The sequence below is a fragment of the Phyllobates terribilis genome, unplaced genomic scaffold, assembly GCF_046119375.1.
Source record: "Phyllobates terribilis strain yellow unplaced genomic scaffold, ASM4611937v1 Scaffold_4__5_contigs__length_816908805, whole genome shotgun sequence".
NCBI lineage: Eukaryota > Metazoa > Chordata > Amphibia > Anura > Dendrobatidae > Phyllobates > Phyllobates terribilis.
The window spans coordinates 716112305-716127287 of NW_027362764.1; the positions used below are offsets into that span (position 1 = coordinate 716112305).

The window sequence follows — 14983 nt, forward strand, 5'->3', positions numbered from 1 at the left end:
TACTTGTTCTTCATTTTAAATATTGTATTTGTTCCTGTATTGTTTTTTTTACGTCAAAATAAGACATGTGCAGTGTGCATAGGAATTTGTTCATAGTTTTTTTTTTTTAAAAAAAAAAAAACAGCTATATTCCGGCCCTCCAATGGTCTGAGGGACCGTGAACTGGCCCCCTAATTAAAAAGTTTGAGGACCCCCACCCTACAGCCTCCAACACTGAATACTAAACAAGACCAATCTAGTCATTTAGCAATACATCTATAAAAATCAAACATTGAGACAAGCCACTAATGTGGCACACTTGGAAAAAGCTGTGTTCATCCTCAGTGGTTGCAGTTCCTCCTACGTACATTGAAAATACATATGCAACTTCCATGAGAAGGGGAAAAAAAAGAAGAATATAGATATTTTTCAGCCTTAGCCCTATTACAACTTACCCAAGGGTGTTGCCTGCCAGTCTGCCCAGAGTCTCAGAGCCAGACAAAAACCAGGGAGAGTCACTCGTCCGGCCTGGCCTGGATGTCCTTCCTGCCCCTGAGCCACTGTTCAGCTTTGAACTGAAAACAAAAAAAAGAGGACACATCAGTCAAAAAGAAGTAAAGAAACCACCACCAACTGGGACGTCAAGTAAAAGCCTAGAACCCCAGGAATAAAGAAATGCTCCAGGACTTGGTCTGGCAATGTACAAGCCTAAGCAACACCCTTGGGATCTTGCAGGGAGGATCGCTCCCCACATGGCACATTTTAACACTGCAATTCAGTGACCACACAACGCAGGTGGCTTATTAAAGCTTTAAACACAATTACACAGTGTAATATTTGTAAAGATTAATTTTTTGTACATTTCCAGCAGTGTATGGTAGGATTTGACGTCTCAGAAATAATGACCGATTGTGATGCCCAAGTGTGAGCTCCATGGCCACATGCATACCATTCTGCACGTATGCGTGTTTAGGTCACTGTGGCACGCTCCATACATGTGCATTGAAAGGCTTTTATTCTGATATCATGAAGATGCTACCATGGATCATTACGTAAGCAAATCAAGACTATTGCAGCTCTCCTCCTCTCATAGCACTGTCAGCTCTGCTGTACTGCCCTTTCCCACACTGCCTGCCTAGGTGGTCTGGAGTTGGGACCCGGTCCTATTTGTCTACCCTTTTATATGCATTACTTCAACTTTGATATACAGTAAGGTTTTTAATATAGACAGTATAGGTACCGCCCCAATTTAGGGTCACCTTGCCGCTGGTGGGACGGCTTGTATACTTTTTTTGATCAAAAATAGTTCACTAAGTACCCTATATTTATTATGCAACTTTGCTTTACATTTATATATAATGATGGTAGGGTATGAGATATATTTTTGTCTTTTGTAGGTTTTGCTGCCTGGATCAGTGCTAATAATCAGACTCACGTCAGTTGTGCAAAAAAGTTGCTTTGACCACAAGTGTGACTTATGTCGTCTGGACAGGCAGTGTGGGGGAGGGGCAGTACAGCAGAGCTGACAGTGCTATGAGAGCAGAGTTATTTGTAATGTGACACAGCTAACCTCAGCTGTGCTGCCACCACACCCACAGGAACCCTATCCAAAAAGGTGCAATCATCACTTTCTAATCATGCAGGAGGTTAGACCAGAGATGAATCATTACATCTCACACATTGAGTAAGCTAAGGTAAGGTGGGGCTGTGTTTTCTCCTGCTGTGTTGTGGCCTACTTATGATTGGAAAACTCATACAGGGAGAAAAACAGTACACACCCCCAGTAAAAAAATTTTGCTAAATCCAAGTGGGTGTTAGAGTTAACGAATTAGCTGTTAATAGTTTACAATAGACGTCAGAAGGGGGAGGGGGGGGGGGGGGGGGGGGAGACATTTTATTCCGCTCTGAAGTGATTATTACATTGGGTGCCCAGTTCAGCATGAAACATTTTGAGAAAGGTTTTCTTTGACGATCAACAATGGACAGACAGTATTGCAGTGTATGAAGATCTGCTGCAGATGGGTCATTACAGGGATTATCAAAACTGCAGTAAGCAGCCCAGGGACATTCCTGGAATCATTGTCTCTGCTCCTACATCATGCTGCTCTCACATAGGGCAGCAAATACAAGGTGACCGATCCCCTTAAGGAGATACTCAATGTGAGCTACAGGAGCCCGTACTAAAGAGCCGACACTGCCATAGGACCATATTGTTCAGTCTCCCCTTAGAGCAGGGATGTCAAACGCAAACACACAGAGCGCCAAAATGAAAAAGTTGGACAAAGTCGTGAGCCAACTAGTATACAGTATAATGGGCCCCACATAGTACTCTATACAGCATAATGAGCCCCATATAGGGGTGGTGGTTCTGGCGTCACAGGCCAGATTTGGCCCATGGGCCAGAGTTTGACATGTATGCCTTAGAGGGTCTCTACCAACATTTTAGAAAGATGTAGTAACAGGCTAATATAGGGAAAGGCTAAGTAAAGACCTCTGCCAAGCTGCTTTACCCTGCCCTGGTTTTCAGCCCAGCAACAATCCAGGTTTAAACTCAAATGACCTCTCAGATTAATGAAAGTCAGAATCAGCAGTGGTCAGGTGAGAAGCAATGAGAATGCCCTGTGCACGGACAGCTCATTTCTCTATCCATAATCATTGCAAAACGGCCGATTAACCCTTTAAACCCTGTAGCAAGTTTTTGCTCTTTAGGTTTTTTTGTTTGTTTCCCCCCCCCCCCCATCTGTCAGTTTGGGGGATTTTTTGCAGCAAAAGTTATAATTTTGACCAATCCCATTCATTTCCATATAATGTGTTGGAAAATAAAAATAATACAAAAAAAACACAAGTTTGTTGAAATGGCTAAGGGAAAAAAATCCACTTTATAGTTAATCGGTTTTGTGTTTATCGTGTAGTGAAGAAGGTCTGGCAACGTGATATTTCAAGTCAGTAGGAATTTTGCGATACCAAGGTTGAATATTTGTTTGATATATTACTAAAATAAGAAAAAAAAATTATGCACCATTTTCTGACAATTCCTGTACCACTTGGCTTCGACACCATAGGGTGTATGGCTTACGCATGTGTGGGGGAATCCTCAACATAGAAAGCAGCCATTGCCGTTAATAAAGTGCTTAACGACGCTTTTTCCACAAAACATATATCAATCTACTCAGCTCCTCCTTCTCCCATAGATGTCAGCTTGGAAATGCTGTGCAAAGATACTTGCAAAATATTTTTATAATCATATACATATACAATCTGGTCTGATCTAGTTTATTACAGATGAAAAAAAACAAAAAAGCCGTCTTACCCATCATTGTTTTCCGGTTTACTCAATTCCAGTCTGTCTGGTTGGACTAAAAAGCCAATTCTGCAGATTCTGCCATCCTAATGAGAAACATAGGATTATTAAAAGTCATTAGAGAGAAACGTCAGCTGCATTCAATCATATTAGGAGGTGGAAATGCAGTGCTACAAGAGTACCTCCAGGAGGAAAGCAGCGTGGTTCGGTCCGACCACACATTGCTTTATAGTCGTCTGTTCCAGTACATTCAGAGGAGGGTGGCTGTGCAGAAAACAAGCCAAATTGCATTAAATTGATCATAAAGTGCAAGTTTAATCCTTCTGTTTCATGCATATTCAAAAAAAAAAAAATAATAATAATCTAGTAATAAAGACGTCAAATAATGTCCTGTGATCAGGGTTCAACTGCTCTTAAAGTGGGTAAATACACTGCTCAAAAAAATAAAGGGAACACTCAAATAAACACATCCTAGATCTGAATGAATGAAATATTCTCATTGAATACTTTGTTCTGTACAAAGTTGAATGTGCTGACAACAAAATCACACAAAAATCATCAATGGAAATCAAATGTATTAACCAATGGAGGCCTGGATTTGGAGTCATCCACAAAATTAAAGTGGAAAAACACACTACAGGCTGATCCAACCTTGATGTAATGTCCTTAAAACAAGTCAAAATGAGGCTCAGTATTTTGTGTGGCCTCCACGTGACTGTATGACCTCCCTACAACGCCTGGGCATGCTCCTGATGAGGTTGCGGATGGTCTCCTGTGGGATCTCCTCCCAGACCTGGACTAAAGCATCCGCCAACTCCTGGACAGTCTGTGGTCTCATTGGTGGATGGAGCGAGACATGATGTCACAGATGTGCTCAATCGGATTCAGGTCTGGGGAAGGGGCGGACCAGTCCATAGCTTCAATGCCTTCATCTTGCAGGAACTGCTGACACTCCAGCCACATGAGGTCTGGCATTGTCCTGCATTAGGAGGAACCCAGGGCCAACCGCACCAGCATATGGTCTCACAAGGGGTCTGAGGATCTCACCTCGGTACCTAATGGCAGTCAGGCTACCTCTGGCGAGCACATGGGAGGGCTGTGCAGCCCTCCAAAGAAATGCCACCCCACACCATTACTGACCCACTGCCAAACCGGTCATGCTGAAGGATGTTGCAGGCAGCAGATCGCTCTCCACGGCGTCTCCAGACTGTCACATGTGCTCAGTATGAACCTGCTTTCATCTGTGAAGAGCACAGGGCGCCAGTGGAGACTTCGCCAATCCTGGTGTTCTGTGGCCAATGCCAAGCGTCCTGCACGGTGTAGGGCTGTGAGCACAACTCCCATCTGTGGATGTCGGGCCCTCAAACCACCTTCATGGAGTCTGTCTGTAACCGCTTGTGCAGACACATGCACATTTGTGGCCTGCTGGAGGTCATTTTGCAGGGCTCTGGCAGTGCTCCTCCTGTTCCTCCTTGCAGAAAGGCAGAGGTAGCAGTCCTGCTGCTGGGTTGTTGCCCTCCTACGGCCCCCCTCCACATCTCTTGGTGTACTGGCCTGTCTCCTGGTAGCGCCTCCAGCCTCTGGACACTACGCTGACAGACAGCAAACCTTCTTGCCACAGCTCGCATTGATGTGCCATCCTGGAGGAGAGGCCACAGGAGACCATCCGCAACCTCATCAGGAACATGCCCAGGCGTTGTAGGGAGGTCATACAGGCACGTGGAGGCCACACACAATACTGAGCCTCATTTTGACTTGTTTTAAGGACATTACATCAAAGTTGGATCAGCCTGTAGTGTGTTTTTCCACTTTAATTTTGGGGGTGTCTCCAAATCCAGGCCTCCATTGGTTAATAAATTTGATTTCCATTGATGTTTTTTGTGCGATTTTGTTGTCAGCACATTCAACGTTGTACAGAACAAAGTATTCAATGAGAATATTTCATTCATTCAGATCTAGGATGTGTTATTTGAGTGTTCCCTTTATTTTTTTGAGCAGTGTATATTTAATTAAACATTGTATTTAAAGAGCCAGTTTCTCCACAAGGACTGATCCTTGTAAACTAAATCGTTTTCTAATCTAACCTGGCACAGTGACAATGGGAGTACGGCTGGTCACACCTTGTATATAGCCGCTAGCCCACAGCCCTGTGCATGGGTATGGAGATGGGTCGAGTGCACATTTATGGACTTTATGAGACGATCTGGCGGGGTCATCTCTAGAGAAAGAAGTTTAAACACAACACGCCGAACTTGGGTCCTCCAACAGCAAGCGTCTGTCTGTGCTGCTCCTAGCAGTTTCCTCATCCTCTAACAAATCCCGAATCTCAACAAGCACACAGGGGGTCCCACATGCACATCTCACCCCCTCACTGTCTTGGGACCCCTACTCTTCTGATACCTGCGACTAGTGACAACTCAATCATTTGCCATAATTAGAAGTGAATGTCCTGCTTGGCATCAGTCTATATACACACACACACACACTTACCTGCTTAAGTTGTATTTATTCAGTTTTTCAGAAACTTCTCTTAACCTTTTAAAAAAAATAAAAATCAGTTTTCTGCAGTATAAGGAGGGGAACAAATATGCATAATTTTATTTTAACACTTTTTAAAAAAAAACAGCTTGCTCTAAATTTAGCCATCTTTTAAATCAGTGCAGAATCAACACCTCCCCCCACCATTAGTTGGCCACCACCCACATACACAGACTGTTGGCTGAACAAGTCAATATTGGCAGGCTCTACTGACATCAGCCCAATGTTTATATTCACACATGTACTTTTTACAGCCCAGTAACACGGATTGTTTTCTTTTCATGCATCATCCGTTTGGCATTCGCGTTGTATCCTTTTCTTCCTCATCTGCTTTCAAAAACTTAAGCAGGTAGACCGTCTGGACATTTAGCCATTTTCTCTTAAAGTTAATTGGGGAAAAATCAGCTTTCCATTAATCGACAAGTCTGATCAGCAAAACTGATGAGAATAGGAAAAGCCCAGTCTTCAAACAGATGTGTATAGATCTATGAGACCATCAGGTGGACAATACTGGACAAATGCAGCCTAAGGGCGCAGTCAGAGACATAAAACATGGCTGACGATCGCGTCGCAGTGCAAGGACTGGCCGGCACCTCTACTGACCCAAGTGTGACAACTGCATAGAAATACATGACGCTGTCACGCTCCAGTCAGGAGAGGTGCACGATGAAGCCATCGTCGGCCGTGTTATACATCCGTCTGACTGTGTCGTTAGTCAGATTCAAGTTAAAAGGATCAGATGCTGAATAACATCACATTCTCCCTCCTGCAGTCAGGAGCCTACCAGGTTGTCCGTATACGACATGTGACTAGCGAGCTATCAGTCAGGAAGCAACCGCCGGGTATCTAGCAGAATATCTTTGTATATCATTCTATTACATTTAATCATTTTACCAAAAGAGACAAGTTTCTCTGGTTAGCCTTCCTACCATCAAGATTTTTGGGATCTCATCTAATTTATTGGTACTGTATCGCCCAAACAAATCTGCGCACTTCGCATTCACGCTTCGAGAAGACCAGTCACTTGCTCAAAAATTGTTAACAGACTTATTAATATTCCTGACCGTCTTGAGACTGATCCCAGTCTCAAGACAGCACCGGGCTGTGAAAATTTCTGCAACGGAGGAAGGCATCGCAAAAACACAGAAGAGTGGCAAAATCAGGGGAACTAAGGGGTTTTTTTGTTAGTTTGTTTTTATTTAATTTTTTTTTTTTTTACAAGGAACTTATTTTTGAATAAGTCATAGGCCCTTCTTTATAGGAATAGTGACTGCACATGAGGGGTCATGTTTTCATAGCTTATATAAAGTCTGATCTGTGGACAGCACGGTATAAAGAAGCAGCCAAAAATTATATACATCTACAGTTGAAAACAGAAGTTTGCATACACTATATAAAAAGATACATACATGTTTTTCTCAATATCTGACATGAAATCAGAATAATGAGAGAGACACAGGTTTTTTGGCAACATCTGAGTTAATTACAGACACCTGTGGACGCATTTTAATGCGTACCTGAAACACTGCTTCTTGAGTGTAGCATCATGGGAAAGTCTTAAGATATCAGGAAGAGAATTGTGGACTTGCACAAGTCTGGCTCATCCTTGATTACAATTTCAAGATACCCGAATATGCCTCATTCATCTGTACAAACAATTATACTCGAGTACAAACCAGATGGGAATGTCCAGCCATCATACCGCTCAGGAAAGACGGGTTCTGTGTCCCAGAGATTAACGTGCTTTGGTTTGACATCTGCATTATCAATCCAAGGACAAAAGCAAAAGACCTTGTGAAGATTATGGCGGAAGCTGGTAAGATTGTGTCAATATCCACAGTGAAACGAGTCCTGTATCAGCATGGTCTGAAAGGCCACTCTGCCAGGAAGAAGCCATTACTCCAAAAGAAACATAAAAAGCCAGATTAATACTTGCAAATGCACACAGGAACAAATACCTTAATTTTTGAAGACATGTCCTGTGGTCTGAAGAAACTAAATTTGAACATTTTGGGCATAATTACGATTGTTACGTTTGGAGGAAAAAGGGAGAAGCTTGGAAGCCTAAAAACACCATCCCAACAGTGAAACACGGGGGTGGCAGCATCATGTTTTGCTGCAGGAGGGACTGGTGCACTTCACAAAATAGATGGCATCATGAGAAAAGAAGATTATGTGGCAATACTGAAGCAACATCAGCCAGGAAGTTAAAACTGGGACAGAAATGGGTCTTCCAAAGGGACAATGACCCGAAGCATAATGTTACCATTTTGGCAAAGTGGCTTAAGGATAACAAAGTCAATGTTTTGGAGTGGCCATCACAAAGCCCTGATCTCAATGCTATTGAAAATTTATGGGCAAAGCTAAAAAGCCAGGTGCGAGCAAAGCGACCTACAAACCTGGATCAGTTACACCAGTTTTGTCAGGAGGAATGGGCCCAAATTCCGACCAACTATTGTGAGAAGCTTGTGGAAGGATATCCCAAACATTTGACCAAAGTCATTCAGTTTAATGGCAATGGTACCAAATACTAAGGAAATGTATGTAAACTTTTGACTTTGCAGTAATAGAAAGACATGCTGTTGTGTCTTTTTATATAGTGTATGTAAACTTCTGGTTTCAACTGTATATAGATTTGTTGGAAAAGGTTAAAGTATAACTTAGAATTAATTGAAATCCCTGCAGTTTGTATAGGAGTCGTGTGTGGTGCCTACAAGTGATTGGCAGTCTTCCCTGACTAGGACCGCCCACCGGACTCGTATGTATACAAACATAAAAAGTGATTTAATTGAAAAAGTAAATTATATGGAAACTTTTCCCACAAAAATGTAAATCAATCTTAGCTTCTCCTGCTCTATACCTTCCTGTCTGCAGATCAGATACTTTAAGGGGAACCTGTCACGTTAAGGGGTATACGTGGGCAGCTTTTGTCCGTGTACATGTTCAGCTAAATGCAGAAACTGTATACACAGCTTTATCCTACAGTTTAAAGAAGTTTTCATGGACACAAGATGTACGTTAATAGTGGCTGCAGAGTGGAATAAAAAAATGCCTCTCCAATGCTGAGATATTAACTAATTAGTTGCCAAACACTTTGCCAACTCTAGTTAAGTCCAAGTGGGTGTAAACTTATTAGGTGCCAAATACTTTGATTGCTAATGCCTCCGCAACAGGTGAAATTGAAAAAAAAAAAAAAAAAAAAAAAACAACTTTATTCCACAGATATCCTGTATCCAGTTCAACATGAGGAATTTGATCAGGACTATCCATTTCAACCTATACTGTGTAGAGAAAGAAAAATGTTCATCCAAAACAATACAAGTGACATCACCCGAAAACGCACTGTAAGGATGCCAGATAACGGATAAAGCAGCCAGTTACAGAAATATCTGCCAACACATACTGTGGCAGCCAAAACAAACCCCACTAATGATCAGAGCAGCACGATGGCAGAGCAGATCTGCAGACTAGCCGCATGAGAGAGATCAAATCATATGCCAAGTCCAAAACTGTAAGATCCAAACTGCAAATCCCAACATACAATGCAAATCATGTCAGTGCTTCCTGCAGAGCGAGAGGAGCAGGCACCAAGGAGAATAAGATACACCCGCTACGTGAGCAGATCGAGCATCAGACACCTATCAAACAGGTTACATGTAAGAGGTTTCTATATTGAAGCAGAAACATGGAAATTCTTCATCACTGGGGTCTGATCTATGGATAGGTGATAACTGCTAAAGATGCTAATAACCCTATAAGGGTCATTAATAGCTTATAAGTCTACTTAGGAGTAAATTGCTGCAATAAAAGTCACAGCAAAGTGTGCATTGGAAAATGTGAATTCTGCAGGGAGATCAATAGTAAAGTGCTTCCTAACAGGCCACATTCATTTGAATGGGAGCAGAAGAGCCATAAAGGATCTTTTGGATGGATAGAGAAAAAAATATATAAATAATAATAATCCATTTAAAGCCCATGACGTACTAATACGCGTCTGTGCCCTGGGCTTTAAGAGCCTGACCCATATTAGTAAGTCATCGCGATCGCGCACACAGGCTGTGCGGTTATTACAATTAGTATTTTGTCATGTCACCCTTACATTTTATCACCATCTGCAGTCGTTTAGGCATGGACTCCGCAAGGCTGGCTAAGTATGTGGAGTCCATGTTTACCCACAGTGTCTTCAGCACCTCCTTTAGATTGTTGATGTTGCTGGGTCGTGTCTCTTGAACCTTGTTTTTCATTAAATTCCAGGCATTTTCTATGGGGTTAAGGTCAGGGGAATTACCTGGCCACTCTAAAATGTTAAGGTTATGGTCACTGAGAAACTTTCTCACGGCCTTGGCTTTGTGGACAGGGGCTCCATCATGCATAAAGTAATCACACTGATGTATGACCCAAAAAGTAAGCATGTGTTCTTCCAAAACAGTAATATAATTGCTTGCTTTCATAGTTATAATCTTGGGAAGGAAGTTAAAACCTGCACTGCCCATGCTTACACTGAATGCACCCCACACCATCACACTGTCAGGGTGTTTAACAGTCTTAACTGTATATTTTGGGTCATAATGTGACACTGTACTCGGACGACGCACAACCTTTGAGCCTCCCCTGACCAGCCTGAAAGTGCTCTCATCACTAAACATCACTTTCTTCCACTCTTCAGATGTCCAATCTTGATATTTCTTACAAAAGGCCAGCCTTTTCTTCTTCATTGCTGCTGTGAGCAGGGGCTTCTTTGCGGCACGGCAACTTGGTAGACCCAGGTCCTTTTGCAGGCGGTGACGAATTGTCCTAGTTGTGATGTTCTGGAGGAGTATAGGGTACTTTTTTTTTTTTATTTCAACGGCAGTTATAGAAGGATGTGACATCACTTCACGCTCCAGAAGCTTATCAGTCCTTGGTGAAGTCTTCTTAGGTGCGCCAGAGCCTGACTTCCTCTGCGGTACCATCCCAGGACGCAATGATGCCGCCAACCGCTTCAGTTGAAAATTGCTTCTCTTGACACTCCCAGATCTCTAGCTACAGCAATCACTGAATCCCCCTTCTCGAGCAGAGTCAAGGCACGGGATTGCTCTTCCATTTTAAGCTTCTTTCGACCCATTGTGGGAGATAATATAAAACTGAGGGAAATAATAAAAGACTACCTAATAGCAAAACTGGCTGAGCTGCACATAACCAGAGTGCAGCTTTCGCTTGAACAGACAAGTGAAAACTGAGCATTGATTGGTTGATATTTGCAACAAAGCCAGCTTTAATATTAGACAGTTTTTTATATATATATATATATATATATATATATATATATATATATATATATATATATATATATATATATATATATATATATATATATATATATATATATATATATATATATATATATATATACATATACACACACACATACATATACACACACACACACCACTAAAAATAAAAATATAATGTATCCATCAATAAATATGAAAAAAAAAACAATGAAAGTACACATATTTGGTATCGCCGCGTCTGTAACGACCTTACCTATAAGGGTATGTGCACACGATGCAGAAATGAAGCAGAAAATTTCTGCATCATTTCTGCATCTCCCTGGCAGAAAAAACGCATGCAGATTGTGCATGCGTTTTTCCTGCAGAATACATGCGGATCCACATGCGTTTCCGCATGCAGATTGACAAGCGCTTTCCAGGCGATGTTAGCATCACCTGGAAAGTGCTTGATAACTAGGTCACACTATATAAATCCATGCAAACAGCATGGATTTATACAGTGTGAACCGAGAGAGTGTATATACTTACCTCCGATGGCCCGCGCTGTCCTGCTCAATCTGTTCTCCCTCGCCGGCAACTTTGAATTGAAAGACCTGCCGACGTCAGCGTCACGTGACCCGTCACATGACTCTGACGTCACCGCAGGTCCTACCACTCACTGCAAGTGCCGGGAACCAAGCGGGAGCGCTGTGCGGGCCGACAGAAGGTAAGAATACATTTATTTTTTATTTTATTCTTTTTTTACAGCTTTTTTAATGGTACCTGGGTGTGGATGAGACTCTCCTCTCCTCCACACCCGGGTACCATCCGCACATTAGAACGCACCAATTACGCAAGTACAAATGCAGTCTTGCGGAATTGGCGCGTTCTAATGCAAGTCAATGGCGGCGAAATCGCCGCGTTTCCGCAAAATTAATTGACATGCTGCGGATTTTTGACCGCAGCGTTAACGCTGCGGAAAAATCCGCATCATGGGCACAGCACATGCGGATTTCCATTGGGGAACATTGCTGCCCTTCTACCATGCGTTTTTCATGCGTTTCCGCGGCAACGCATGAAATACGCATCGTGTGAACACAGCCTAAAACTGTTCCACTAGTTAACCCCTTCAGTGAACACGGTAAAAAAAAAAAAAAAAAAAAAAAAAATGGAACACGCGATCAAAACGACGAATATAAATAAAAATGGTACTGCTGAAAACGTCATCTTGTCCCGCAAAAAACACGCCGCCATACAGCTCCATCATCCGAAAAATCAAAAAAAAGTTATAGCTCAGAATAAAGCGATGCAAAAAAATAATTTTGTCTATAAAATAGCTTTTATTGTGTAAAAGCGCCAAAACAGAAAAACGATCTAAATGTGGTACCGCTGTAAATGTACTGACCCGAAAAGTAAAGCTACCTCAATTTTACCACAAGCGGAGTAGAATAAAAAAAAAAAAAAAAAAAACAATTCCTGAATTGTTGGTTTTTGTTTATTCTGCCTCCCAAAAGCTGGAATAGAAAGATCAAAAAATGTCACGTGCCTGAAAATGGCAGCAATAAAAAAGTCAACTCATCCCGCAAAAAACAAGCCGTCACATGACTGTGCCAAAATATGGAAAACTTATAGCTCTCAAAATATGGCGATGGAAAAACTAGATTTTAAAAAATATGTCTTTTAGTGTGTGACAGCTGTCAATCATAAAAACCCCATATGATTCTGGTATCGCTGTAATCGCACCAACCTGAAGTATAAAGTCGTCTAATCACTTATACCGCACGAGGAACGGCGTAAAAAATAAACGCTAGGGCTGGGATTGGGGGTTTTTTTTTTCAAAAGTAAAAAAAAAAAAAAAAAAAAAAAAATATATAATAGATGACAATATGGCGACTAGTGTTGAGCACAAGTGCTCGGTACTTGAGTTTGCATCGGGTGCTCGGGTATGCATTGAGTATCGTGGGTGCTCGAGTCTCCGCCCCATATGCTTCGCAGCCAAAAAAAACCTTGCGGGGATTGCCTGCCATGCACGAGCGATCCCCGCATGGTTTTTTTGGGGTGTCTTTACCGTGAAACATGCAGGCGGGGACTCAAGCATTTCACCTGAGCACCCGTGATACATGGTGCATACCTGACCACCCGATGCAAACTCAAGTAGCGAGCACTTGCACTCAAGACTAGTGACAACTTTAGGTCATTATATTGAATAAGTTATCATATTCTGTGTCGTACCTCTGGGTTCAAAAGGTTCACTATACCAGTTGATAAAATCCTTGAGGGGTCTAGTTTCCAAAATGGGGTCACTTGTGGGGGGTTTCCACTGTTTAGGCACATTAGGGGCTCTCCAAACACGACATGGCGTCCGCTAATTATTCAAGCAAATTTTACATTCAAAAAGTCAAATGGCGCTCCTTCCCTTCCAAGCCCTGCCGTGCGCCCAAACAGTGTTTTTTCCTCACATATGGGGTATCTGCTTACTCAGGAGAAATTGCACAACAAATTTTGGGGTCCATTTTTTCCCATTACCCCTGCGAAAATAAAAAAAAAAAATTGGGTCTAAAGCAACATTTTTGTGAATAAAGTTAAATGTTCATTTTTCTCTTTCACATTCCAAAAATTCCTGTGAAGCACCTGAAGGGTTAATAAAGTTCTTGAATGTGGTTTTGAGCACCTTGAGGGGTGCAGTTTTTAGAATGGTGTCACTTTTGGGTATTTTCTGTCATAAAGACCCCTCAAAGTGACTAAATACAATGTGGCTCCTAAAAAAATGTTTTTGTAAATTTTGTTGGAAAAATGAGAACTCGTTGGTCAACTTTTAACCCTTTTAGCTCCCCAATAAAAAAAATTTGGTTCCAAAATTATGCTGATGTAAAGTAGACATGTGGGAAATGTTGTTATTTATGAACTATTTTGTGTGACATCTCTCTGATTTAAGGGCATAAAAATTAAAATTTTGAAAATTGCAAAATTTTCAACATTTTCGCTAAATTTCCATTTTTTTCACAAATAAACGCAAGTGATATCAAAGAAATTTTACCACAATCATGAAGTACAATATGTCACGAAAAAACAATCTCAGAATCAGGGGGATCCGTTGAAGCGTTCCAGAGTAATTACCTCATAAAGTGACAGTGGTCAGAATTGTAAAAATTGGCCCGGTCATTAACGTGCAAACCACCTTGGGTTGTAAAAGGGTTAAATACTGTAGTCTATAGGGAAACTGATAACAGAGGATTAGGCTATGTTCACATGTTACGTTTTTTCCCCACAGACAAAACCTACTCACTTGGCAGCAGAAGCAACCACGGCTGTGAAGCCAGTAAGCCAAACCTCCAGCTCACAGAAAAGGACAAAGAAAAAAATTTAAAAAAAAACAGCCTTACCAACACCAGGTCAGATTACCAATGCACTAGCAGGATTCAGCAGACCCCCCACCCCCTCCCCATGATAAAGGTGGGGGCAGCACAGGTGCAAAATACTGATGCAAACAGCCACTCACAAACCTACCAATTCATGGAGGGGGTGGCCTAGTATTAAAAATGAACATAGATGAGGCTTGCATAGGACACCAGTCACACAGATACATGTGATGAACAGTAAGCCAAACCTCAGACTCCTCAATTTCTCTGACTCAGACCCCACAGCCCTGCCTCACTACTCAGCGTGTACATAAAGAGCAGCACAGATTCATCTCAACTAAAAGCCAAAATCCTTTGATCAAGAACAGAACAGACATTTAAGACATTTCATAACTTTTCAAAATTCTGAAATTTTTTTTTGCAGCACATCCTGTATTGTACTACTGTACCCAATTTATTATACATGTTAGGAGTCTGTCCATTTTATACCAACTCAATCTCTACCAAAAATGGACTCCGCCTCCACAGCCATGGAAGCAACGGTTAAAAAAATA

The 14983-nt window shown here is 41.8% G+C and overlaps 1 protein-coding gene across 10 annotated transcripts in view; it reads right to left on the reverse strand.

Annotated features, from left to right (window-relative positions):
* UBR5 (ubiquitin protein ligase E3 component n-recognin 5) overlaps nucleotides 1-14983 on the reverse strand; it is a 76610-nt gene that overhangs the window by 39969 nt on the left and 21658 nt on the right. For all 10 annotated transcript variants that reach the window (XM_073679692.1, XM_073679691.1, XM_073679688.1 and 7 more), the window contains exons 2-5: nucleotides 5771-5815; nucleotides 3463-3544; nucleotides 3290-3366; nucleotides 435-554 (exon numbers count right to left, since the gene is read on the reverse strand). In XM_073679692.1, coding sequence (XP_073535793.1) covers nucleotides 435-554; nucleotides 3290-3366; nucleotides 3463-3544; nucleotides 5771-5815 — 324 coding nt within the window. The remainder of the gene's footprint in view (nucleotides 1-434; nucleotides 555-3289; nucleotides 3367-3462; nucleotides 3545-5770; nucleotides 5816-14983) is intronic.